This window comes from Geotrypetes seraphini, chromosome 6 (genome assembly GCF_902459505.1).
Source record: "Geotrypetes seraphini chromosome 6, aGeoSer1.1, whole genome shotgun sequence".
NCBI classification, from domain to species: Eukaryota; Metazoa; Chordata; class Amphibia; order Gymnophiona; family Dermophiidae; genus Geotrypetes; species Geotrypetes seraphini.
Genome location: NC_047089.1, coordinates 186,397,641 through 186,425,277, shown reverse-complemented (window position 1 = coordinate 186,425,277; position 27,637 = coordinate 186,397,641). Strand labels below are relative to the sequence as shown.

At 42.2% G+C, this 27,637-nt stretch overlaps 1 protein-coding gene across 1 annotated transcript in view; it reads left to right on the top strand.

Annotated features, from left to right (window-relative positions):
- Positions 1–26,343, top strand: part of ZMIZ2 (zinc finger MIZ-type containing 2) — a 229,311-nt gene extending 202,968 nt beyond the window's left edge. Inside the window, exons 18-19 of the mRNA XM_033948638.1 lie at positions 10,975–11,226; positions 23,723–26,343. Coding sequence (XP_033804529.1) covers positions 10,975–11,226; positions 23,723–23,830 — 360 coding nt within the window. The 3' untranslated portion in view covers positions 23,831–26,343. The remainder of the gene's footprint in view (positions 1–10,974; positions 11,227–23,722) is intronic.
- Positions 26,344–27,637: the final 1,294 nt, after the last annotated feature.

Here is a 27,637-nt window from a genome sequence, read left to right as displayed (position 1 = left end):
TAGTTTATTTGATCTGTTCTTTAAGACTTTTGTTATTTTGGATACAACTGGATCATTTTTCTGACATTGAATCAATTATTATGATTATGATTATTATGAAGTTAGTATATCAGTACTTGATATATTGTCATTGAAATGTAATTAATTTAGGATATTGTTATATTAATCTATTTTGATTATTCTGTTAGATTACTTTTGATGTGATTTATATTAATTAATTCTTCAATGCTTAATATATTAAATTGGGAAGTTAATTAATTTAGGGACATTATATTAATTGCTATTGATTATTCATATAATTATTGATTTTATTATTATTTTTTTAGTTTCCCTTTATGAATTGATATATTCCCTTGAATAGATTCTACTTGTTCAATTAGATGTATTTAAAGTTTAGGTCTAAAACTCTAGCTATTGATTACCTTTTGCATATAATTGTTATCACAATATAGATAGTTTTTTATATGAATTGGGATATTTGATTTGCGTTTATTTTTTTTTAGGGAGAAATTTTTAGTGCTTGGGGGAAGATATAGATTGCAAGTCTTCATGCGTGCACTCAAGTTTTTGTGTTATTTTCAAGGGATGGGGAGGGGAGGGTTGTGGGAGTTTAAATATTTGTGGTCCTGGATGTATGTGGAATTACTATTAAATCTGAAGGGTATTAACTGGAATATTGAAAGTTTAATTTTTTTTTTATTCTAATAAAATGGCTTTGAAATTTTATTCATTGAATGTTAATGGACTCAATCATCCCATCAAAAAGAAAAAGATACTTACCTTTTTGAAAAAACAACAAGCAGACATAAATTTTATACAAGAAACTCATTTGTCAGCAATAGAATCGGCTACACTAGAAGGAGGCTGGATAAAACTTTGGGTTTTTTGCCCCAGCGATTGGGAAAAAAGCAGGTGTGGCAATCCTGATTAATAAAACGATATCTGCTAAGTTTGATAACTTTCAAGCTGATCCAATAGGTTAGATGGCTGTATGTTAATATGACTTCAGGAAATGATACCCTGATGCTTTTCAATATTTATGCACCAAATACAAATCAGATGGAATTATTTAAAAACTCCAAGTAATTCTTTCACTCGCTGGAGACTTTAATGCTGTAATAGATCCAATTATTGATAAACAACCAAGCAGACAATTGAAATCTTTAGGTCTTGATAATCACATGAACAATTCTGGTTTAAAAAGATATTTGGCGGATTTTCAATTTTAAAGCTCAGGAATTTACATTTTGGTCCCTAGTTCATAAATCATTTTCAAGAACTGATTTTTTTGTTTGTTTGTTTCAGATCATTTAGTTCAACAGGTCACAAAAGCTAATATAGATCCTATCATTTTGACAGATCATGCGGGAATTTGGATTGAGTATCAGTTCACTAAAGATGATTCCCAGAGACCTGTTTGGAGGTTCAATAATACACTGCTTGCAGACTCAAACTTTCTAGAGGAAATTCAAATAAAAGTGAAGGAGTTTTTTCAACTCAATGCCTCAGAGGAGATCCCTTTGGAAACTATATGGAATGCATTTAAGGCAACCTTAAGAGGGCAAATTATATTCTATTCGGCGCATGTTAGGAAATTACTTAGAATGGAGTTTTATAATTTGGAAAAAATTATTTCTGATTTAGAATCAAAATTGGCTTTAAAATGGAATCCAGAAAATTTAACTTCCCTTATGAAAACTAAATACAAATATAATGAGATTTGCTCACAATTGGCTAGAAAATATTTGTTTTGTCAGCAAGCGGTGTATTATGGAAACTTGAATAAAGCAGGAAGAGTGTTGGCTAACTATCTTAAAGCTAAAAAGAGAAGAGGAAAGATTGCAGCCATTAAAGATGAAAAAGGCAAGATTTACACCCACATAAATGATGTTTTAAACCAATTTTTAAATTTTTATAAAGCTTTATACTCTTCTGAGCTATATTCAAATAAAGAAAATGATGGAAGAGATTTTTTGAATTCAGTTCATGGGCCCAAAATTCTAGAGCATGTAAAAGAAAATCTTGAAGCGCCTATATCTTCTACAGAGATTCAGTCAACATTGAAGTCTCTCAGAGCTGGGTCCGCTCCGGGTAGTGATGGATTTACAGTGGAGTTCTACATATCTTTTCAAAATTTACTGTTACCTCATCTTTTTTTTTTTATATCTTTATTCATTTTAAAGCCAAAAATAAGTGCAACATATTTTACAGACATTTTACACTTTAATAACACTTAGCGCACCTTTTACAAAGGTGCATTAGGGCCTTAACGCACGGAATAGTGCACGCTAAATTGCCCCACGTGCTAGCTGCTACCTTCTCCTTCTAAGCAAGCGGTAGTTTTTCAGCTGGCGCGCGCTAGTCCAGTGCGTGCGCTAAAAACGCTAGTGCACCTTTGTAAAAGGAGCCCTTAAATTCTATCAAATTATATTTATGACAAATACATATATCATCCCCCCTTTATACATACCCAACAATTGCACTCTAATTAAAAGTATCTCGTCACCCACCCTCATCTTTTTCAATTGTATCAGTCACAATTGGCGAAAGGTCAGATATCAGGTACTATGGCAGAAGCTTTAACAATTGTTTTGCCAAAGCCAAACAGAGATCCCATGTTGGTTTCAAACTATAGACCTATTTCTTTAATTAATGTGGATGGAAAATTTTTGACTAAACTATTGGCTCTGAGATTAGCTAAGGCTCTTCCTTATGTTATTGGAATGCACCAAACGGGTTTTGTTGCTTGAAGACATTCTGCAAATAATACCAGATTGACACTTCACATGCTTAATTTAGCAAAAACAATAGACGATCCAGCCTTCTCTGTTTCCTTGGATGCAGACAGAGAAGGCCTTTGATCGAGTAGAATGGACTTTTATGTACCAAGCAATGGATTGGTTTGGGATGGGTTCCAGATTTATTCAAATGATTCAAACCTTGTATAGTTCCCCCTCAGCTAGATTATATATTAATAATTCATTCTCGGAGCATTTTTGTCTGAAGAGGGGAGTTAGACAAGGATGTCTCTTATCTCCTTTGCTTATTGATATTGTTTTGGAACCCTTGTTCAGCAGGCAAAGGAGATACAGGGAATTCCATATGCAGGTCGAGATTATAAAGTTTTGGCTTATGCAGATGATATATTGCTTCATTTGAAGAATCCTGAATCAACCATCCCTCATTTACTGGAATTGATTGATCGTTTTGGTAAATTTTCTGTTTATAAGATAAATTGGAATAAATCAGAGGTGCATCCATTGAATGTACACTGTGTAAAAGGAATACTTGATCCATTCCCATTCCTTTGGAAGGAAGAGGGAATAAAATACTTAGGTATAATGATTCAAAAGACATTGGAAGATACAATTACAGTAAATGAAAAATCATTTTTGTTGAAGGTCAAAGAAATGTGTGAGTATTGGAATCCATTACATCTTTCTTGGTGGGGGAGAGTCCAAACCATCAAAATGATGATCTTGCCTGTAGTTTGTTACCAAATGAGTATGTTACCAATTTATTTTCAATCATCTTTTTACAAAAAACTAAATAGGATTCTTTCAAAATTCCTTTGGCTTGATAAAATTCCTTGAATGGCCTTAGTATCTGCAAAAAGCTCAATCGATGGGAGGAGTAAATTTTCCAAATTTTTACAGATATCATCAAGCTTTTATTTTACGTCAGGGTATGTATTGGATCCTTCCTGAACTCATGAAGAATCTGCTGGATTGGTTGATTTTGGAAAGTCATCTTATGGCCCCAGTTCATCTTAAACCACTTTTAATATCACAGCTCTCACTCTTTATATTAAATTAAATAAATACTACAAATAAATATGTAGTTTAATTAGTAAAGTGCTCAGACCCTCAACCACACTGTTCAGTGATAATACCAAACTATGGTTGCCAATGGGACCATCATTGCCTTTACTGTCCCATTGCCACTCTCTAAATCCTACACATAAAAACACACTGCTAAATGAAGATATAAACACCATAAAGAGTATGGCTTATCACTTATCTTTTTTGTGGGTTAATTAGTTGGTGGCTTAATTGATATTTCTGTTGGCGACCATAGACCTCTGAATAAAGTGCTTGTGCTCAAACGGTGCTCTGATAAAAATGTTAAATTGCCATCTGTGGAACCCCGACCCCCCAATTCATCTTAGCCATATATTGAGTATCAAGCTTCCTAGAATGTATAAGGACAATATTATTTTCCACTCAACTTGGATTACCTTAAAATTTATAGATGCCTTAACTCCTATTCCGATACAGCAAACCAAATGTCAGTCCCTATGGTTGAACTCCAAGATTCAAATCGGCGAGTCTAAAATCCTCTGGAAACAGTGGTTGCAGGCAGGCATACGTACTCTAGATGATGTAATTTTTAATGGGAAAATGGTATCTTCAATACAGTTACAACAATCATTCGGTATATCAAAATCTCAAGGTTATAAATGATTACAGTTGAAGCAGGCCATTCAGAAAGGGTTCCCTGACTGGCGCAACTTAAAAAATCAGTATAGTTTGCCAGGTCTATGTTTCCAGACATATTTTCAAGGACATCAGGCCGCCAAGTGGTATAAATTAATAGCTGAATATTTGGCGAAAAAACCTAAAACAAGCTTAAGAGACATTTGGAATATAGAAACAAAGCAGCATATTTCTGCTACACAATGGCCATGGATTTGGATTTGGAGAATAAGATGTATAGCACTGTTCATCAACCGCCGGTCCACGGACCAATGCCAGTCCGCAGAAAATTCCTGCCGGTCCGCACAGGGCTGGCAAGATCCGATTGGGGACCTGCAACGGCGATGAGCGGCATTGGCAGCCCCCCCCCCCCCCGTGATGCCCCGGCACTCAAGATTGGCAACGGGCCTCCCCCCTCCCGCGATGGCACTCAAGTTCGGCAATGGGCCTTCTTCTCCCCCAGGCATCAACAGCACTTCAAATCGGCAACGCGGTTCTCAGCCCAAAGCTTCCCTCTGATTCAGCTTCCTGTTTCCACCCAGGCAGTTCGAGTCAGAGGGAAGCTTTGGACTGAGCACCACTTTGCCTATCTGAAGTGCTGTTGATGCCAGGGGGAGAAGGAGGCTGGTTGCCGATCTTAAGTGTCATCGCAGGGGGGGGAGGGGCGGCATTGCAGAGCTTGTTGCCAAAATCAGAAAGAAAAGTGAAAGGAAATGAGAGAGATGGGCCTGTGGTGGATGGAGAGATCAAGAGAAAGGGACAGATGATGGAAGTGGGGAAAAGAGAGAGAAGGGGCAGATGATGGGAGAAGGGAGAGCAAATGCTAAATGGAAGTGGAGAAAGAGAACACATACTGGATGGAAGGAGGGATAAAGAAAAATGACATATGCTGGATGGGGGAAGAAGATAGAGTTAGTGAGATAGTGGAGGGGTGAAAGAAAGGGGTGGCATGCTGTGGGTAGACACAGTGAAAAGAGGGAAACTGAGGACTACATAGTAAGAAATAATTTAGTTTAGACGGAGGCAGAAAATAGAGAAGGAAGACTAGAGAAGGGAAGAGAGAGAGAGGAGAGAGAGATGCCAGAGAACAGGGAAGGAGACAGAGATATCAGATCTGAGCGGAGGAAATGAGAAGAGAGAGATGCTAAAAACCAAAGGGGGGAGGGAAAGAGAAAGGAGAAAGATGCCAGACCATGAGGTAACAGAGGGAAGATGATTGATGCCAGACCAAAGTGTGGGGGTCTACAGGAGAGATGGCAGGGGGAGACAGACAGTTTCTGGAAGTGGCAGACAATGGATGGAATGGGCAGATGCTGGATTGAAGAGACAGGGCAGACGCTGGAAGGAAAAGAGTGAAAAGAAGATAAAAGCAGAAACCAGAGACAACAAAAGGTAGAAAAAAAATAATTTTATTTCTATTTTGTCATTATAATATATCAGATTTGAAATATATCCTGCTAGAGATATAACTGGGGACTGCAAAGTTCAGGCAGTGTTTCTTTAGCTTCAAGCTGGCTTAGGACTCTCTGACCAGGGGGCACTCCCCTAATTCTATTCCTGTCATGTGTGACTGCAGTATTCTGTTAGCATGATATTTCTGTGTAGCATTCTGTAATAATTTGGCTTGTTCAGTTTTCTTGATAGTAGAGGGGATATATGTGAAGGGTTGAGAAGACAGGGGTTTTGTTGGTCCTTGCTCTGTATATTTGTATTTATAAAATGACAATTGTACAGAATATTATTTCTTTTTATACTTTAATAAAATACGTTCAATATAAAATCATAACTGAGGCTTGTGTGGATGGGATCAGATGGTTTGCAGGGACCGAGCTCGCGGAGATGGGGCGGAAATGTGTTTTTTAAATTTCAGTCTTAGTAGTTTGACGGTCCACAAAATAATTCTTTTATTTCTGCCGGTCCACGGGTGTAAAAAGGTTGAAAAACACTGATGTATAGCATCAGCATCTATGAGACAAACTTGTTTTTTTCTGTTATATAGAATATTTTGGACCCCAGTTCGTTTACAAAAGTTGGATAATTCAAAGTCTAATAGATGCTGGCACTGTCAATTTGAAGTAGGGACACCGGATCATCTTTTATTTTATTGTCCATTGATACTCAATTTTTGGAAGTCAATTTGGTGTAAAATTAATATGGTATTAGGTGTTTTTATTACATTGTCTTATGACGTGGTTTTATTTGGATTATAATCTCAAAGATTTTCAGAAGGTAAATATTTTCAGTATTTTCAGGACATAGTCCGTGTAGACATTGTTCGAATTGTATGGTTATGGCTATGATCTCTAGTTTTATTAACCCGAATGATGTAAAAAATTATGTTTTACGACACACTTCTACATGTCAAACAGCCAACGTCGTGTATGTAATACAATGCCCCTGTGAACTGTTTTATGTGGGCCAAACATCACATAGCTTTACTACAAGGCTAACAGAGCATAAAAGCTGCTTAAATACACGTAAGGTTACAGCCCCCATAGTGGCTTATTGTTTGGATTTCGAGCATAAATTTGAAAATCTGAAATGTTGGGTTATTGAGAAAGTTGTTCCATCTTTAAGAAGAGGAGATATCAGAAAGTTGTTGTGGCAGAAAGAACAACAATGGATAAATCGCTTACACACCATAGAACTGCAGGGTTTAAATACGGTGTATGAATGGCAACCTTTTTTGTGAGAATGCAGTTTATTTTTCATCCGGATTTTCTATATTTTGTGTAATGTCTTACACCCTGGTGCTCAGCCTATTACACATCACGTTTTTGTGATGATGTCATGACGCCCGGCTCCTTCCTCCTTTTTGAATGAGTCGGGCGCGTCTCGCAGTCCCAGGTCCATTTTGAGAGAAGCCAGCTTTTTGTTGTGTTGCTAAGAAGCGTGGAAGTAACCTATATAATATGGATCCCCTGAAGTAGCCTGCTCTCAGGCGAAACAGAAAGCCTTTTCTGTCAGGGACGAAGAATTGTTTCATCTCCAGATGAGTGATATATTTTCTTAGAGATATTGATACTCGGGTTTTACAAGCTACGCAACTTAACCGTTCTGAATTACAGCTGAGCTGATTGCCATAGTGTAGTGAGCTTGGGATTTAATCACTATCTTATAAGACATGTTTGGACGTTGTCACTGAAATCACTGAATATTCTGAAAATACTGAAAATATTTACCTTCTGAAAATCTTTTGAGATTATATTTCAATGTATGAGAGTGATTTATATTTATACGGAGTTTTTTTTATAAACCTGTGATGATGTGGGGGGCTTAGGGCACTTGTGTAGTCCCGGCAACCCACAATTGAGGTTTATTTTTTCTCCATTTTTTTCTATGATTTTGTCAACAGTTCTTTTTGTCATTGTGGTGTGAATGAATCCCTGCTGCTATTATTATTTACAATACGTTTACAACTACATTTTATTCTTAACTGAATACGATTGTACCTCTATTATATTTAGTGGTTTTATTTGGGACATTGTTGAAACTTAAGAATCCAATTGACACATATAAAAATAAACTTCTTATTATGACAGGGGTGGCCATGCAATTAATAACTAGAAATTGGAAAAATTGGGATAGGCTGAATTTTTCTTTTTGGTGGGAAACACTTTGTTTGTACTATAGAAATGAAAGGATGATAGCAGAACAATCTGGAAATAGTGAAAGGTTCAAAGAGATTTGGAGTCCATTGGAGGCATTCGTCAAGTAATGGAATGATTAATTCCTTAGTTCCTTAGGTTTCTACACACATCCAGGAAGGGAGGGAGGGAAGGGTGGGGGAAGGGGATAGGGTAATTGTTTCAGTTGTTTGCAAGAATGTAAGTGCTGTTATTTCATATTTTTGAATGTATAATTGTTGCTGGACTCATTTAGAACACTGGTCTTTGACCTGAGGGCCGCTGTGTGAGCAGACTGCTGGGCAGGATGGACCACTGGTTTGACCCAGCAGTGGCAATTCTTATGTTCTTATATTTTGAAAACCAATAAAGATTTACAAAGAAAAAAAAATTGTAAAGTGATGATTGTTTTTTCTCATTTTTTTTTTCAAATTTACAACTACTATCTTTTTATTTACATTTTGCACAATATTAGGGGGCATGTGTCACTCTTTCTGTGGTGTTGCAGTGTAAGCAGTCTGATTTTTGGTTGTTCAGTTTAACTGTTGTCTATATATTTCTATTTTTAGTTTACTTATTCCGTATTGGGCAAGGGTGTTTCTGTGTTCTATGTGTATGAAAGGCATGGTTTTCTGTTAGTATGGACTGACTGTGCAGGATCAATTTGTACTAATCTTGGGATCCTTAAAAAAAACCATTCTAAGGCTCAAAGTCATTCAAAATTTGGCAGTTCGACTGATTTTTGGGCTGAAGAAATGGGAACACATACTATCAAAAACTCCATTGGCTGCCCCTGGAGGCGCAAATCCTGTTTAAGTTCTCTTGTCTGTGTTATAAATCAATATTTGGTCTGGCCCCCATTTACCTAGTTTCCCAATTTAATCTGGCAAGTTCTATTAGGCCCACACGAAGAATACATCTGTTCACCTATCCGACAATAAAGGCCTGCCACTACAAAAGATTCTTCGACAGAACTCTTTCCTTCCAGGCAGGCAAATGGAACGATTGGCTTAGTAACATTATCATCCTCTCCTCATCCTACTTAAGTTTTAGAAAATTGGTAAAAATGAGTTTGTTCAATCGTTTTGTAAACTAAGAATCTATACAGCTCTGCTAATTCAACCAGTAACCTAAAGAGCTATATAGCTTTCCACTTCTTTCATTATGTAAGATTGTATTGATGATCTGATTGTGACCTCTTTGCTGATTGTCCAGCACTTCTTGTTGTAAACCGCCTCGAACTTCCATGGCTTTGGCGGTATACAGGGCAGGATTAACCAATAGGCCAAGTAGGCACGTGCCTAGGGCCCAAAATGGTCAGGGAGGCCCGATGAAGGAGGGCATCAACATTGTTTTTTCCAAACGGCGATGGGCCCCTCCAGCATTGATCAGCAACACGGGCCCCCCCGATCGGCAATGCAGGCCCTACCCCAATCACCAACGCAGCCCCCTCCATCGACGGAAAGTAAGACAAGCAAGCAATGTGGGTAAGAAAGGCAACAGGAACTGTAATTGTGCAAGTGGTGCTGCTTGCCCAAAGCTTCCCTCTGATACAGCTTCCTGTTTCCGCCTGGGTGCATGGTGGGGCGGGGCAGGAGGCCCAGTGTACTTGTGTGCAAAGGGGCCTTCGAATTAATCCTGCCCTGGCAATATATAAGAATTAAATTATTATTATTAAATTATTATTATTAATCTGGCTTGTTTTGATCTGGTGTATTGATATTCTAGTGCTCACTACAGTGTTTAAAATGTTGCCTGTGCTTGTCTTCTCTGCTTGACTTGTAACCTCACTAGTAGCTTCTTTGTACATCCTACAGTGTTATAAGCTTCAGTTTTACAGAACATGGCTCTACAGGTGGTGCTTTGCATAAGTTAGTAGAGGCTGAAAAGCAGAGCTTGTGTGATAAGGTTGCCCATTGGTAGTGTCAGTCCTGTATGCAGACTGTGTTCTCACATACCAGTTTCCTTAAAACCAGTTCTGCTCAGCATCTGTACCTTTATATTTGAACATCATCTGTCATGTTTTATATGCATCTGCCTATTAAGGCACAACTGATAGGGGGGCAGCACAGTTGCAATAATCAGCACATCTGTGTTCAGCATCTTTCCATTCTCCCCCAGTAGCTTCCTTTTCCTTACCTCCTGTGCAGTAGCACTATCATGTCAGTCAGCTTACAACACAACACACATAGCACCTATGCATGTTCAAGGCCCTATGGGTCCTGCTCTCTCTAATTTTTTTGTTTCAGAAGGGGTGGGACCCAGTGGACCCTGAGCATGTGCCAAAGCTAAAAGCCCCACGTCAGGTGTGATGTGTCAACAATGTGACTAATATGCAGTGCTGCTGTGAAGGAAATAAGGAAGGGAAAGTAACCTTCTGAACACCTTGTGGGGGAGGATAGGGAAGTGCTGGATCCCTTGGGGAGGGGGAGAAATAAGAAAAGGAGAGAGATGCTGGACACCATGAAGGAGTGAGGTAGGGAAGATGCTGGACATCCCTGGGAGGAAAGGAAGGAGAGAGATGTTGGACAACATAGCGAGAGGGGAATAGGGAAAGAGAGAGATGCTGGAATCAATTGGAGAGGTAGAAAAGGGAAGATTATAAATGTGAGGGGACAAGGATGTTGAGCTGGGATTTGAGGGGGGCACATGTCTGAAGGTTCACCTAGGATGTCAGATACTTCTGGGCCGGCCCAGTACATGATGCACACATGATTGTCCTTAAGTATAAATTGTGCATTCTACATGCATGTGTCATGCTTTAAGCATGTGATGTTGTACATTAATGTGCCATGTTTTAAACATGTTTTCTTTTTTCATTGCATTAGTAAGTGATAGTATTCCTCAGGGGTTTCTCTTTCTTTCTCTTACAGATGGCACAGTCAGGTAGAATGGAGCCCTCCCATAATCCTGTGCAACAGGGGCTACATAACCCCAACCTTAGCAGCCAATCAGTTCAGCAACTGCATCACCGGAACCCTCCACCACAGTTGCGGCAACCCGTAGGGCAGCCTGGAACAGGAGGCCCTGCACACAGTGGTGACCTGGCATTTAACCCTGGGCCTGGCATGCTGGGGCAGCCAGGGATGACAGGGGCCGGAGAAGTTCAGGAGCCATCTCTTGATGTAAGTATGATAAGTTTTCAGCAAGGTGGCATGGAAAGGTGCTGGATGAAATTCTGGTTTTCACCTAGCCTGTTTCTAGCTGGCACAAAATGGCACTCTTGTTTATTACCTAGCATTATGGATCACATTGGCTTGTTGGTGAACATGCAGAGGAGGGCAAAGGCCTATGATACAGGGCCTGCAACACATGAGAAAGTTGAAATGCAATTTCTGGCAGAGATAAAGATGGGGTATGATAGAAAGTGTCAAATATTTGACATTTTTTTAATTAGATTACAGAAAGGAACATTTTCCTTAGAAAGGGAATTTATGAATAAGAGGTTATGATATGAAGTTATAGGGAGTAAAGTTCTGAGGAAATGTGAGAGAATGGGTCTTTACGGAGAGGATAGTACATGCCTAGAATAATCTACCAAATTTACAATATACCGTATTTTCGCGGATATAACGCGCGCGTTATACGCGTTTTTACGTACCGCGCATACCCTTCGCGCGTTATATGCCTGAGCGCGGTATACAAAATTTTTTTTACATATTTCACACCCCGCCCGACGCCCGATTCATCATCCGGAAGGACGCTCGCACCCCCACCGCTCGCACCCCCACCCCGAAGGACCGCCGACTCCCCGACAATATCGGGCCAGGAGGGAGCCCAAACCCTCCTGGCCACGGCGACCCCCTACCCCCACCTCGCACTACATTACGGGCAGGAGGGATCCTAGGCCCTCCTGCCCTCGACGCAAACCCCCCTCCCCCCAACGACCGCCCCCCCCAAGAACCTCCGACCGCCCCCCCAGCCGACCCGCGGTCCCCCTAGCGACCCCCACGACCCCCCCACCCCCCTTCCCCGTACCTTTGGTAGTTGGCCGGACAGACGGGAGCCAAACCCGCCTGTCCGGCAGGCAGCCAACGAAGGAATGAGGCCGGATTGGCCCATCCATCCTAAAGCTCCGCCTACTGGTGGGGCCTAAGGCGCGTGGGCCAATCAGAATAGGCCCTGGAGCCTTAGGTCCCACCTGGGGGCGCGGCCTGAGGCACATGGGCCCAACCCGACCATGTGCCTCAGGCCACGCCCCCAGGTGGGACCTAAGGCTCCAGGGCCTATTCTGATTGGCCCACGCGCCTTAGGCCCCACCAGTAGGCGGAGCTTTAGGATGGATGGGCCAATCCGGCCTCATTCCTTCGTTGGCTGCCTGCCGGACAGGTGGGTTTGGATCCCGTCTGTCCGGCCAACTACCAAAGGTACGGGGAAGGGGGGTGGGGGGGTCGTGGGGGTCGCCAGGGGGATCGCGGGTCGGAGGTTCTTGGGGGGGGCGGTCGTTGGGGGGGAGGGGGGTTTGCGTCGAGGGCAGGAGGGCCTGGGATCCCTCCTGCCCGTAATGTAGTGCGGGGTGGGGTTAGGGGGTCGCCGTGACCAGGAGGATTTGGGCTCCCTCCTGGCCCGATATTGTCGGGGAGTCGGCGGTCCTTCGGGGTGGGGGTGCGAGTGGTCCTGCCGAGGGGGGAGAAGAATCGGACGTCGAGGGGGGGCATCAGGCTTTCAGGATGGGGACAGACCTTCAAGGGGGGACAGGACTTCAAGGGGGACAGGCAGACCTTCAAGGGGGACAGGCAGACCTTCAAGGGGGGACAGGACTTCAAGGGGGGACAGGCATGGCAGGTGAACGGAGAGTCGGGACAGTGCACGGAGAGGCGGGGCAGTGCACGGAAAGTCAGGGCAGGTGAATGGAGAGTCGGGACAGCGCACGGAGAGGCGGGGCAGTGCACCGAAAGTCAGGGCGGGTGAACGGTGAGTCGGGGCAACCAGAGGAGAGTCGGGGAGGGCGAAAGGAGAGTCGGGGTGGCCAGAGGAGAGTCGGGCAGCATGCGCGGTATACCCATGAGCGCTGTATACAAAAGTTTCCGTACATACAAGTGTGGTTTCTGCGCGCTATACCCGTGTGCGCGTTTTACACGGGTGCGCTTTATATCCGCGAAAATACGGTACTGTATCAAGGATGCATGAACTGTTAGTAAGTTTTATACTCAGAGTCATGGAGGCAATAATTGGGGAGAACCCCGACACTACTGCCTCACCGCCCAATCATCGCATATTCAAGAAGGTATTGAAAAGAGATTCAACTATATAAGTTTATAAGGTCGTGTGCCACTTGGGCTCAACTTGCTTGCTTGTGTACGCCTGTAATTTAGATATGAACAGCAAACTTATCTTATAGCTTGCAGGTTCCGACGTGCCACGTTTCATTCCTGCTTCAGGGAACCAATGATGATTTACAAGAGTTTTCTAATAATGGGCGTAATTGACTGAAAAGGTAGAGTATGTCTCACATATTAGCAAAAACATCAGGAGGAAGCTTTGCAAATTGTTTTCACTAATATGTGAGACATATTCTACTTTTTGAGTCAATTACGCCCATTATTAGAAAACTCTTGTAAATATTCATTGGTTCCCTGAAGCAGGAACGAAACATGGCACATCGGAACCTGCAAGCTATAAGATAAGTTTGCTGTTCATATCTAAATTACAGGCGTACACAAGCAAGCAATTTGAGCCCAAGTGGCACACGACCTTATAAACTTATATAGTTGAATCTCTTTTCAATACCTTCTTGAATATGCAATGATTGGGCGGTGAGGCAGTAGTGGCGGGGTTCTCCCCAGTTATTGCCTCCATGACTCTGAGCATAAAACTTACTAACAGTTCACGCATCCTTGATACAGTATATCGTAAATACTATTAAGAGTGATTATTTCTTTGTATCCAAGATATTCCTTTCATCACTCTACTTTTGAATGTTCTGAGCTTATTGCCCCTATTTGTGTAGAATAACCTACCAACAGGCTTGGGAAAGATATAGAGGACAATATTATAAATAGGGCTAGGCTGCAACCTTTATTCCCTCAAGAGCACGCATAAGGGGAAAAGTGATCAGAACCAAACAAGGAACAGAGAAAGAAAAATACAAGTTAACATCACTGCAGGCCATAAAGTAACCCAGCAGGTTAGTGGTGGTGATGGTTGGTTGCTCTCCAGAAAAGCCACTGAAACAGATATTTAGATAAGCATAAAGCAAAGAGGTAAGACAGGAGGATTGGCTGTTAGGATTATCTACCTGGGATGAAAGAGAAACACCGCAGAATGAAATAAAAACTGACTTGGATAAGGGGCAATGTAAATAAATACAATCAGTCAGAAGTGTGTGGCTGTCAGCTGGGAAAAGTCCTTGCATTCTACACAGGAATGACCGGGCAATGTTTAGCCATGATGGCAATGTTTAAGCGTGTTAAGCTAACCAAACAACTTGTCCAGTTTATTGTAGGCCTACATTATGGCCGACCAGAGTCAGCAAGATTTATCTCGCCAACTACCCAAATGAACCAATCACTTCAAAATATCAACTCTTATGAATATCATCAACTGTTTTGTTTGACTGAAAAATTCCCTGTGTGGCAGGGCCTTCCATTTATCTTCTAGATAGCCATGTTAGGCCTTCATCATGCACCTTTCTCCTGATTATGAGAAGTTAAAGAAGGGAGCAGGGGGCTAGATGTGTTGCTGTTTCTCAGCATTCTTAGGCTGACGTAGTTGATTTCCTTTCTCTGCAGTGACAGGCCTGGAGTTGGAGGACCACACTTTAAAAAGACAATCTTCCCAGGTTGTGGTGGTTTAGAGATTACAAGGGGTTTGTGCAGCGTTGTTGTGCTGGAGTGTTTCTTTCTTTCTTTCTTTAATGCCAGGTAGTTTTTCACTGATAGTTATTCTGTAGCTGGTCAGTAATTGCTATGAGTTTGTCAAATGGAAGAAACATGAGCTCCTGCAGTATGTGTCTCAGGCCTGCCATAGGACACTCCTAGCTTTTTAATATATTTAGGGTTCTAATTGTTTCCTTAAATAGGAGCCCATTCTGTCCTTTGTAAAAAGCACAAAGCATTCCCAAAATGTAACTACATTCCTTAGTGCTTATTGATGTCTGTTATGGTGTAAGACTGCAACCCTGCATACTGTACTTTAGAGAATGACACGGGGAAAAAAATCTGTCCCCGTCACCAACCCATCCCCGGCCCACCATCCTCTGCACCGCCCCGTCACCGCCGTTCCCTTCACCGCCCTGTCACCGTCACCGCCATCCCTTTCACCGCCCCGTCACCGCCACTGCCATCCCATTCACCGCCCCGTCACCGTCCCCGCAGCATCCATATAAGCCTTAGTACTGTAATATTTAGCTTATTCCTTTCTTATAAATCAAAGTTCCTGCTGCTGAACTAGAGAAAGAGATGTTCAACTGGCAGGGCTTTGTTTATAAATTTTTATCAACACAACTAATATACTATTTTATCCTAAAGCAAAAAATAAATAAATAAATATAATTGTTTTTTCTACCTTTGTTGTCTGGTTTCTGCTTTCCACATCTTCTCATTCAATTCCTTCCATCCACTGTGTGTCTTCTCTCTGCGTCTTCCATTTGCTGTTACTGTGCCTCTTCCTTCACCCCCCCCCCCCCCAAATTGGTCTAGCACCCATCTTCTTCCCTCCGTTCCCCCATAGTCTGGCATCTGTCTTCTTCCCTTCCAGCATCTTCTCCCCACTCTGTCTTCCACATTTCCCTTCAGGGTCTGTTCCTCTCCACCCTCCTTCAATGTCTGTTCTATTCCTTTCCACCACCACCCTTTCCTCCCTCCTTTACCATCTGTTCCTTTCTACCACCCTTCAGCTCCTCTCGCGTGGCCTATCTATCTACCTTCCTCCCTCTTATTTTCGTGCCACGTTACAATGTAATTTGTGCAAGCCACTAGAGCCTGCGAGCTCGGTCCCTATCCCATCCCCACAAACCATCTCGCTTCTGTGCTCCTATTTTCCCCATTTGTAATATCTTCCCTATGTATCTGCCATTGCCCCCGCCCCTGTGTCCATATACCATCCCCATGGCATGTCCCCTTTATGTCTCTGTCCCTATGCCCCATGCACATAATTTCCCCTCTTTCTGTTACCTTCCTGTGTCCAGATTTCCCCTATCTTCCTCTTCCATACCAGTGTGTCTCTTCTTTTCAACCCCATCTAGCTTTTTTCCCTTTTTCTTCCCCCACCCCTGCTTCCAGTATCTGGCTCACCTGCCTGTCCTCCCCTTTCTTTCCTGCTGTGTGGTTTTCTTTCCGTCTTCATCCCCTTGGCCCAGAATCCTTTTCCCTTTCACTCCCATTTTGAATAACTCTAAGCTGTCTTAATGTCCCAAATCTTTTAGCAACTAGGGATGAATAGTTCTGCAGTAATTGCAGCTGAACTGTGTTCATGTCCAAAAAATCATGTTCAAGTAGAAAATGAGGTTGGTGGGAAGTTAATTTTCTCTATGTGAAGCGTAAACAAGAATTTAATGGTTTAATTACAGTTGTTAGCCCTTTTTTGCGAGAGGCTTAAATTGAGCTAAGCATTTTTCATACCCCGACATTAAGATTTGGGGTACATCAAAGATTTTGACAGCATACAAAATGACAAGCAGCCCGCAGGCCCTGGAATTTTGAAGAGAGAATCACCTTGGCATTTTTAACAGGCTTCAGAAAATGGTTATATCCGTCCTCACCTTAGTTTGCAGCCTTTCTTTTTCGGCGATCTGCACACTTTCCCAAAGAGCCGCGCACACGCGGCTGCTCAAAGTTCAATCTTCCTGCTCTGCTGCAACTTCCTGTTTCCGGTTGGGTCAGAGCAGAAGATTGACTACTGAGCAGCCGCGCATGCGCGGCTCTATTGAAAGCGTTCCGGTCGCCGAAAAAGAAAGCCGGCAAACTAAGGTGAGGTGGAGAGAGGAAGCTGGTTAAACGATCGAGCCAGCGTGCGGGTGGGTGGGTGGGGCTGCGGGGACCGCACAATCCTTTATGCCTCACTGCGGTGACAAGACCATTCACCGCTCCACGGGGCGGTGATGGCCTTGTCCCCGTCCCCGCAGAGGCTGCTAATTTTCATTCCCCGTTTTTGGCGGGTTACCCGCGGCTAAACACGGTAGCCGCAGGTAAACCGCCACCGTGTCATTCTCTACTGTACTTCAGACTCTTCTGCATTTCAGCTGTTATAAAACAGCCTAGAGCCTCATTGGTCAGTGACTGAGTAGAGCTGAGCCTTCAAATTCGAACCTAGGGATAGTTCAAGGCCCTACTACCCCCCCCCCCCCACACACACACACACAAAATAGTTAAGCATCATCTCTCTGTCTTCTCTACTCCACCCGCCAAAGTAGCCAGCATTTCCTTTTCTTCTCGTTACTCCCTTTTCCCCTAAAGACTGGGCTGCATCTTATCTCCCCTTTCCTATCCCCTTCTGGGCCACTAATAACCCCACCACAACCTCCTCCTATGCTTTAAGAAGAGTAATTGCTGAAGTGCTGCTGTTGTTCATCCTCCCCCTCCCAACAAGTCTGTTTCAGAGGGAGTGAGATGTCAGTGTTTGAGCACAGGGCTGTGCTTACAGGACCTTCACAGCTTTCACTCTTTTCTAATCTTGGATCTGGCAGAGGAGGAGATGAGGACAGAGAATATCCAGCTATAAGGGGGCCATCAGATGTTATCTGTGTACAGTTGATATTCAGTGCTGAGACCTGGATAAGTTGGGAGAGTTAGTAAAATAGCTGTCCAAACTCATTCAGATAATTATCTGAGTAGGAGAGTATCAACAGTATCCAACTAAGCCTTCAGTGGCCATGTTATACCCGAATATTCATCACTGATGTCTGGGTATAGCCTGGTGCTGAACATTTGGTATAAACTTAAACACTGAAGTCAGTGTTTCAATGCTGACCTTGGTGTTTGAATATTAAAGGGAGTATTTCTAATTATAGTTTGGGCCTTCTGACCTTCTGTCCCTCCCCCACTGAACCCCCCAGAGTAGGCTTGCTGAGGTGAGGAAGATGAAGAGGGAGATGAGCTGCCAAAAAGGACATGTGCACAGACACTTAACACAGCAGAGTGTGCTCTGGGCTTATTTATGAGGGACAGGTCCCACTCAGACTGCTACTGACAAAGGCTCACCTGAAATGCAGTCATGCTATTGGCAAAGCAGAACTGGTTGGTTTTTGCCTCCGCTTTATAAATCACTGATGGGAATAATAAAGGAAATTGTGACTCTCAGGCTGAGGGGACTGGCACACCGAGACCTGCAAGATGCATCTGGCACTGAGGCGATCTTCTGAGGAGTGGCCTAGTGAAAGAGCTGCTGCCTCAGCACCCTGAGGTTGTGGGATTGATCTCAGTGCTTTCCTTTGTGGCCCTAGGCAAGTCACTTAGGGCTAAATTCACTAAAGTCAGCGATCGTCGCTAAACCTGTTTTCACAGGTTTAGCAATGATCGCAGCTAACTGACCCGATTCACTAAACGGCCCACCGCGTGTTTTTCCCCTCGATCGCCCATTTTCCAATCCGGCCATGCAAAATAGCCAAGGTACTGATTCACTTACATTGTTTGGCTATTTAGCATCGGGTTTTACCAATCCTAAAACCCAATTGCTGTAGACCTGTCAGTAACTGTGTTACCGACAGGTCTGCGTGTTTTTTTGTTGTTTTTTTTTTCATTTTTTTCCAATGGCAGATATTTTACACAAGCAAAATATCAGCCCATTAAAAAAAAAAATAATAATAATTCCCCACCACTGCCACAGCCCTACCACAATGACCCCGACAATCACGCCCCCCCCCCTTGAAGAAAAAGTCCTCCCCCAAGAAAAAGGCAGGAGGGATGCTCACTCCCTCCTGCCACGAAGGTGCCTGCTTCCCCCCCCCCCCAGAAAAAATGGCAGGAGGGATGCCTACTCCCTCCTGCCCTGAAAAACTTTCCCCTCCCCTCCCCCCCCAAAGAAAAAGGCAGGAGGGTTGCACACTCCCTCCTGCCACCAGAGGGCCCCCCTCCAGGCCCCCGTACTTTGAAGTTGAGAGCAGGAGGTACTGAAAACACCTTCTGCTCCTCCTTTCTGATGATGACACTGGGTCTTAGGCCCCTCCCCAGTGCATCATGTGATGCACAGGGAGGGGCCTAAGGCCCTGATTGGCTCATACGCCTCAAGCTCCTCCCTTAGGGGCTTGAGGTGTCTGAGCCAATCAGGAACTTCCTGAGGAAGGAGCCTAAGGAAGTCCCTGATTGGCCAAAACAAACCTCTGTGCAAATCATTTGCATGCAAACTTGATAGTTAATCAATTGCTATTGGAAAATTGGCCAGAGAATCGGCCAACAGTGATTGAGTCACTATCTTTAGTGACTCTAGCCCTTAATCCTCCACTGCCCCAGGTATAAAATAAGTACAGTGGTACCTCAGAATCCAAACACCCCTGAACTCGAACAACTTAGAATCCAAACTATTTTTTTTTATTAAATTTTGTCCCGGAATTCGAACGTGCTTTGGAATCCAAACATATGGGAACTGCAAGCGTTACTCAGCCCAAAGCTTCCCCTCTGATGCAGCTTCCTGTTTCCGCCTGGACGGTTCGCGGCAGAGGGTAGCTTTGGGCTGAGCAACACTTGCAGTTACAGTTGCCGATCTTGCTGCCTATGCTGGCGGGGGCCCAATCTTGCTGTCTATGCTGCTGGGATCTTGCTATCTATGCCAGGGAGGACCAATCTCGCTATCTATGCTGGTTGGTGTGCCCAATCTTGCTGTCTATGTCAGGGGGGCCCGATCTTGCTGTCTATGCCGGTGGGAACCCGATCTGAGTTTGTGGGACCAAGGAACGGATTAATCCAGTTTCTATTATTTTCAATGGTAAAAATTGTCTTGGAACTTGAACATTTTGGAACATTCTGGAACGGATTAAGTTTGGATTCCAAGGTACCACTTTACCTGTATATATGTAAACCATTTTGAATGTGTAACCACAAAATGACAGTATACAAGTTCTGTCCCCAACTCTTTTTCATGGCCAGTGAGTGGTGTTTTGTGTTTGCCTGCTACCTCCTCTCTTAGTGCCACAGTTTGAACTGGGCAAATCAAAAGTGCACTTCACAATTCAAACAATGGAAGGAGAGCTGATATGGAAATAGGAAGCTCTGTTCTACTGACCCTGGAGGGAGGCAGAGAGGATTGGTAAACCTGTCTTGGGCTGCTGTACCAAGAATACCATAACATAAAATTAATTGAATATTTAATTTATTGATTTCCTTAATTCAATTCATATCCTAAAAACTAACAAACTTTATTTCATCTACATTTAAAATCTACAACAACATGTAATGCAAAGTGCTACTAATAACAAAATCATAGGCTGGGAAAACCTACAGGTACTATCTAAAGCTTTAAAGTAGAGTCCATCAATCAATCTTCAAGGTTCTTAATGATGTTAAGTTTTGAAGCCATTCAGGCCCAATGAAACTCACTTAACTTGATGATGAGTCAATTAAAGTCCCAATATCTCCTTGAGTAGTAATCTGTAGGTTTGACCAGGCCAGTTGTTCCTTATATTAATGGTCCAATTAAAATGCTTAATCAGTTCTGAGGTTCTCTCTTCCTTAAAGTTTTCCAGTTTTAATTACTTATATTGTTCAATCAGCATAAGCCTCCAACTCCAGCTGAGTTTCAGTTGAGTCCATCATCAGGGAATGCCGGTTGGGGTGCTCCATTTGCAATGAACTAGAAACCACATTCAGGACATACGAACGTAAGTCTTGACATCGTGTGACAGACAAACTCCATCAAGTTCAGTATCCTGTTTCCAATTCAGGTCACAAATAGCTGACAAATACACCAAAAAGTATGTATATCTTCAACCTCCCTGATGATGAACTCAACTGAAACTCAGCTGGAGTTGTAGGCTTGTGCTGATTGAACAATATAAGTAATTAAAACTGGAAAACTTTAAGAACCTGGAACCCTTTTTAAAAATAGGCGTAAAATTGGCCATCCTCCAATCTTCAGGTACTACAGACAATTTTAGCAACAGGTTACAGATCACTAACAACAGATCAGCAGTTTCATGTTTGAGTTATTTCAGTACCCTGGGATGCATACCTTCCGGTCCAGGTGATTTATCAGTTTAACTTGTTGATTTGGCTTAGTATGTCTCCCAGGTTCACCAAGATTTCTTTCAATTCCTCTGCCTCATCACCCTTGAAAACCATTTCCAGATCAGGAAAATGTCTTACATCTTCTTCCGTAAAGACCGAAGCAAAGAATTCATTCAGCTTTTCCGCTATGGCGTTATTCTCCCTGAACACACCTTTTACTCCTTGATCAACCAACGATCCAACAAATTCCCTCACAGGTTTTCTGCTTTTGATGTATCTAAAAAAATTATTACTATGATTTTTTGCCTCTGTGGCAAGTTGTTCATATTCTTGTTTAGCTTTCTTTATCAATGTTTTGCATCTAACTTGCCAGTGCTTATGTCTCTTCTTATTTTCTTCATTGGGATCCTTTTTCAGTTCTTTAAAGGATTTTTTTTTCTGTAATAGCCTCTTTTTCTTTACCTTTTAACTATACCAGCTCTTGTTTTCTCTTCTGTCACCTTTTTTTATACGTGGAATATATCTGGTCTGGGCTTCCACAATGTTAGTTTCCAGATTTTAAGTTTATGCCACTTGTGGTGTTTCACAGCTGTCAGTTTATAAAAAGTATATCAGTAGTCTAATTTGTGAACTACTAGACGGCAGTCTGGTTGAATTGGTGTCTTTCAAGTTGTTGCTATGACAAATCTGGCAGCTGTCAGTGCTAATTTAGAAAAGCTGATATCCAGTGCCTATTGATGCAAAGACACTTCCACAGATGCACAAAGTGGCTTATTCAAAATTTGAGATAGCATTCTGAACACAGCGTTCCAATACTCTTGAAAAAACCTACAATCCCACCACATGTGTAGGTATGTCCTTTCTTGTTTGCAGCCTCTCCAACATATCCCAACATTCTCCCCCCTCATCTTGGTAAACAGTGTTAGAATATAGTACCACCGCATGAGGGCTTTATATACACTTTCCACCATATTGGTTGCCAGGCCAAGGAAGCAGTGTGTTGCTATATACTGTAGCTTCCCAATCCACCAAGGATACATCCCAGCCCAACTCCCTCGCCCAAGCTACCATATATTTCAAGGTTTCCCCCCACCTAACATTTAGACACTGATAGATAGCTGATATTATTCCCTTGGAAACCACCGGCTCTAATAATTTCTCAAATTCAGTCATCCCCTGGCATAACTCCCTCTGAATCCCTGAACTCGGAATGCAATGTTTGACCTGCAAGTAGGGGAAAAGGTCTCTAGGAACCAGGCCATATCTACTTTGAAGATTCCCAAATGTTCCAATTCCTCCTTTTTCCATATCAATAAATTATTCCACACAGGCTAGGCCCTTAACCTCCCAGTTGATAAATGTATTAGTGTCCCTTCCTGGCTGGAATTCCCTATTATACCTAAAGGGAGGGGATCACAACTGCATTACTCGCAATTACATTACACACACAAAAAAAAAATTGCAAAGAGTAGCTCTCCCCACCAGACTACCTTATAATCATTTGTGGTCTAGTGGTGTATTCAGGGCAAAAGTGATCCCCTGTCCCTCTTGGCCATGTCTCTGCTGTCAGATAGCTACCATGACCTCTTGCAACAGTTTTACAAGATTGCCACTAGAGGTCATGGCAGCCATTTTGAAAGCAGAGCCAGCATGGACAGAAATGACTGGGAGAGCACTCCTGCCGTGACTATACTTAGAACACCTGGGATTGTAAAATGGGCTTGAGGGGGGCCCAAAGGTGGGCAATGGGGAAAGGCAACTCCTGTTCAGAGGGGAGGAGAAGGGAGGGAGATAAAAAAAACAAAATACAAATTATTGGCTTCCACTGAAAGCACATAATTTCTACCAAAACCAAAACTATGGCTGTAGCCTTTTGATCAAAACCAGACAGAAACAAATTTTGGGAAAGTTTTGGCACCGAAACCAAAATTCAGTTGGCCTCTGCATTGAAGCACAATTCAAAAGTAAAGCATTACAAGCATTCCAGTGATAGTCTCAAGAGAAAGGTAGAGGTGGGTGGAGGGAGCTGTAGTTCGTGACTATTGGTAGATGACAAACAGGAGATATAAAAATAGGGAGGAAAATGCCTTGTGATTACAGCTGAGGATTCATGGAACCTTGGCCCAAAAGAAGTCTGTTGTTGCTGAGCAGAAAACCCAAAAATGCAAGAGGAAACTGCCAGGCCAATAGATACCAACTGCTTTCTGAAAGTGTAGCTTTTAGACCTGGCTAATCATAGAGTAGTTGGAGTATCTCTAATCATTCACCTTTCTGATAAACCTCAGCATATGTTTCCTATAAGATTTTTTTTTTTTTAACTTTACTGTATATGATACTGTTAAATCATCTCCTAGAATAACCATCTATTTTATATTTTTGAATGGCTGGTTATACTAGGAGAAGCTATGCTGTAATGTCCAGTTCCCCCGACCTTGAGAAAGTACTGTTAAATCATGGCATGTGTTTGATGTCCATTATAATTTCAGCATTGATAAAGTTTTGTTTGGTTTTTTTCCCTATTCAGCTTCTTCCAGAACTTACAAATCCAGAGGAGCTTCTGTCCTACCTTGGCCCCCCAGACCTACCCAACAACAACAATGATGATCTTCTCTCACTCTTTGAGAACAACTGATGATGCCCATGGCTCTTGTGCAAATGAACAGGCTCACAATGATCCATCAACTTTCCAAAATTGGAAGAGTGAGGGCTGGTCAGCCAGCTCCAGCACCTTTTCTTCCCTCTGGAGTGGAAAGCAGCCATGGAATTCTGTTATGTTGCAGGGCAGAGCCTGCCTCATCACTCTGTGGTGCTTGTATAGTTTGCTGAGCCAGGGATTTTTTTCTTACTGAGGACTTGGTTGTCCTCTCTGGGTTGACATGGGACATCTGGACCTTGGTAGTTAAGATTCTTGCTGTATTCAAAGGACTGCTTTGGGAACCATAAAGCTAGCCACCGCCACCTTCTCCTTGAGATTGGCGTGAAGAATGCAGCCATTTAACTGGGGCTCTAGATATATATATCCATAGCCTCTAGATATATATATCCATAGCCTCATGATGCTGGGCCGAGAAACCTTTGTCGTTAACCCCCTCCTCATAACCTATGTAAATGTGAGGTGACTGCCTCCGCTGGAAAAAAGAAGCTCTGCATTCTGTGACTGGAGAGCCTCAAGGAGCTTCATCATCTCTGATACCCCATAACTCAGCAGACACAGTCCAGTCTTTCCCCCAACCCCATGATTGATTGTGTTTGGTTTTTGCCTGTTTTGAATTGTGAGGCTTATGGGAAGGGCCCATGTCGTCACATTGGCCCAAGTGAAAGCTATAGGAGGAAAAAAAATCCTATTGCCAGCCACCACTTTTTCTTGGGCTGTCGAAGGACACAGATAAAGAAGGTACCAGGAAGGGCTAGTACCAGCTTCTACGGTATGGTGCACTGAAAGTGCTGAGTCTGCTTTTCTTCTTCTCTTGATAAGATCTCAGAGGCCTGGTGAAGAATTCAGTCTGATAGCCCCCTCCTTTGTAACCCTTTTCCTCCATAAATCCTGGTGCTACAGACAGCCTTTACCAGACCAGCACAGTTCAACTTGTGCTAAGAGTTTTGTGGTGCTTACGACACTAGGAACATATGTCCATAGGCTGTGTTGGAAATATACCACCCCATTCAGAACATTTGTCCTAAGCAAGTTTTCAGTTGGGGGATTGTGTTGGTTAAGGAAAAGGTGGAGCATCAGTATTGATGCCCTAAGGGGCCCTGCTGAATCCTTGTAAGTAGAGAGTAATGTATTTGACAAGTGAAAATAAAATCAATATTCCAAGGAGGAGGAAAAAGAGCTTAAGAAGGTCAAAATAAGACTATTGTATAATTGTAAGCTGACACAACATATTCATCTATGGATGACCCAACTATAAAGCACAATACAGCAAAATTGTATATAGTGTAGAAACACTAAAATGTAACAAAAAATATTTAAAGGAAAACCAATAGGCTCCCCTGCCCTCACCATCCTTTTCTTGTACAGTTCCTGGGTATCACTGCCTCTTTTCATGGAGACTTTCTTTTTCTGTTTAAGAGAAATTGCATATGGAAATTATAAAGAAAACTTTGCAGCTTGTGTGATGAAACCATTCCATTATGGGACTGGGATAGGAACAGGGAGACCCTGAAACTTCAGCCATATTGGAATCTTCTTAATTATTTTGTGGATTCTTAAATGTGTGCCGCAAATCTGGGAAAATAAATCAAGAGAAACATATATATACATGTACATATATACATATATATATATGTATATTTTTTTCAAGATTTAGTAGCCCAGAATTTTGAAGTCCAAACTTATTTTCTTGGATTATTTTTCCTTCTGATATTGTGGTTTGCTTTTTAGAAATAAATGCTGATCCCTTGAGCATTCTGTTTCTTTTGTGGAATATTCACTAGTTTTCTTCCCCTTTTCCTGCTCCTCTGCCTCTTTTGCAGGGACACTCCATCCTCTGTGTGGTCCTGGATTTTCCTTCCGATTAGACTCACATGTATGCAGAGTGCCAGAAAGCCATTATTTGGCCATCAACCAATAAAAGCTGATGGCCAAATCTTTTCTAAGCCCTCATTAGCTGCTTGGCTCCTGGACTTCTGCCAAACTGCATGTGCCTTTTTATAGTATCTCATCTGGAGAAATATGTACAATATACATATACATCTTCCCTCTTTATCATCTGGGGAAACACACACACACAGTCTCTGTGTTGTTGTAGTAAATGTATATATACATAGCCTCCCTGTGCACCATTTAGGGAAACATATACACACACATCCTCTCTGTCTACCATCTGGGAAAATACACACTATGTCATGGTAAAAAAATTATACATCCTCTCTGTACCATCTGGGGAAGTACAGATGCATCCTCTCGGTGTTTGAGAAATTTTGCATTGTATTGTTCATACTGTGTGTGTCACACTTTGCCTATGTGAAACAAAAATTGTAATGGTTGTTTGTAATTGTGCCTCTGTATGTAACTTGTTAAAGCAGTGTATACGCCATAGACACATGCACAGTAGTGACGCCCATTGGTACCAGCAGACCAGATAACCCCCTGCCCTAGTCTTGATTTTTGTTTTCTCTCATAAACTCCAGAGTATGCCACCATTTGTAGTCCTGCTTTTCTTCTTGAGTTAAAAGACAACTCAAAGCTTCAGCACACTCTGCAAGGGGAAAAGAGTCTTGGGTACAGAAGAGTCTAGTAATATTCAGAAACAATAGCGCCTTCTGCTGTACCCTCACACTCTCACAGGATTGCATGGAAGTGGGGTCATCAATGAATTTCAGCTCATCTATTCAGGTTGAGCATTCCTTGGTTTTTATTGCCCTTGAATCTCTGGATTTGAAGTTCCTGATTTTCTTTGAGAAAGTGGAATTACAACTCCATATAGACTGTGGGACACAGCCAAGATTGTCTCGGTCTACTGAAGTGACTTGGAGTCAGTAGGCAATTATATACAGTAGCTGTGATCAACAACCTGGTTCTCAGGTGGGGGTGGGAATATGTACCAGCTTGCCTAGATTTTAGGATACTGTATCTATAACAAAAAAGCATTTGATACAACTGAATAAATCAACCTAGTTAAATCTGTTCTGCCTACTTGTGGATATCCTAAAAATCTGGGTGAAGAAAGGTCATGAGGACCCCACAGAGTATCACTCTATTAAGGGTGCATGTTGCATCAGAGTCTACATTACTGTAGTTGTGGTAGTTTTGCTGTGTGTGTATACATACATACATATTTTGCAGAAGAGGAAGAACTGCAGGTATGCCTTAAAACTTTAAATCTTCTGGTTATCAAAATGGAAAAAAAAGACAAACAGCTGTTCCTCCAAGATCTTGTGAAAATGGAATCCTGTGTCCAGCTCGACGCTCTGTTTAGTTCTTATGTATCTTGATTGATTCTCTGTATATAAACTATCTATAAATGAAGGTTGCCATGTTTTTTTTTTTGTGATGGATGTTTGCAATGTCATGCTTACACTGCTGCTGTAACACACTGGTCATGAATGAAAATGGATATTTTCTCTGTTTTAGTTTAGGATGTAGGTGGGGCACATGGAACAGGTTCTTCAGTGGAAAAGGGGACCTTGGGACAGAGGGCAGTTGGCACTGGCAGATTTAATTATAGGTGCTCTGCTTCCTGGCTTTGATGTTTCAGTGTTTACAGTGGCTTTTCCAAATATAATTTGGGGGGGGAGGGGGAGGGGAATTCCTAAAACACTATGATTAAAGCCAAAACAGATAAACCTGAAAAATGAATTAACCACAATTGGATCTATAAAAAAAGGATACGATGAGGGTATAGAAATACAATATATGTGATTTTACTCTGTTATTTTCCAAAAATACCTACAAAATAATATTCCTTGTGAAATTCCTTTTTTTCCTAATGTAGAT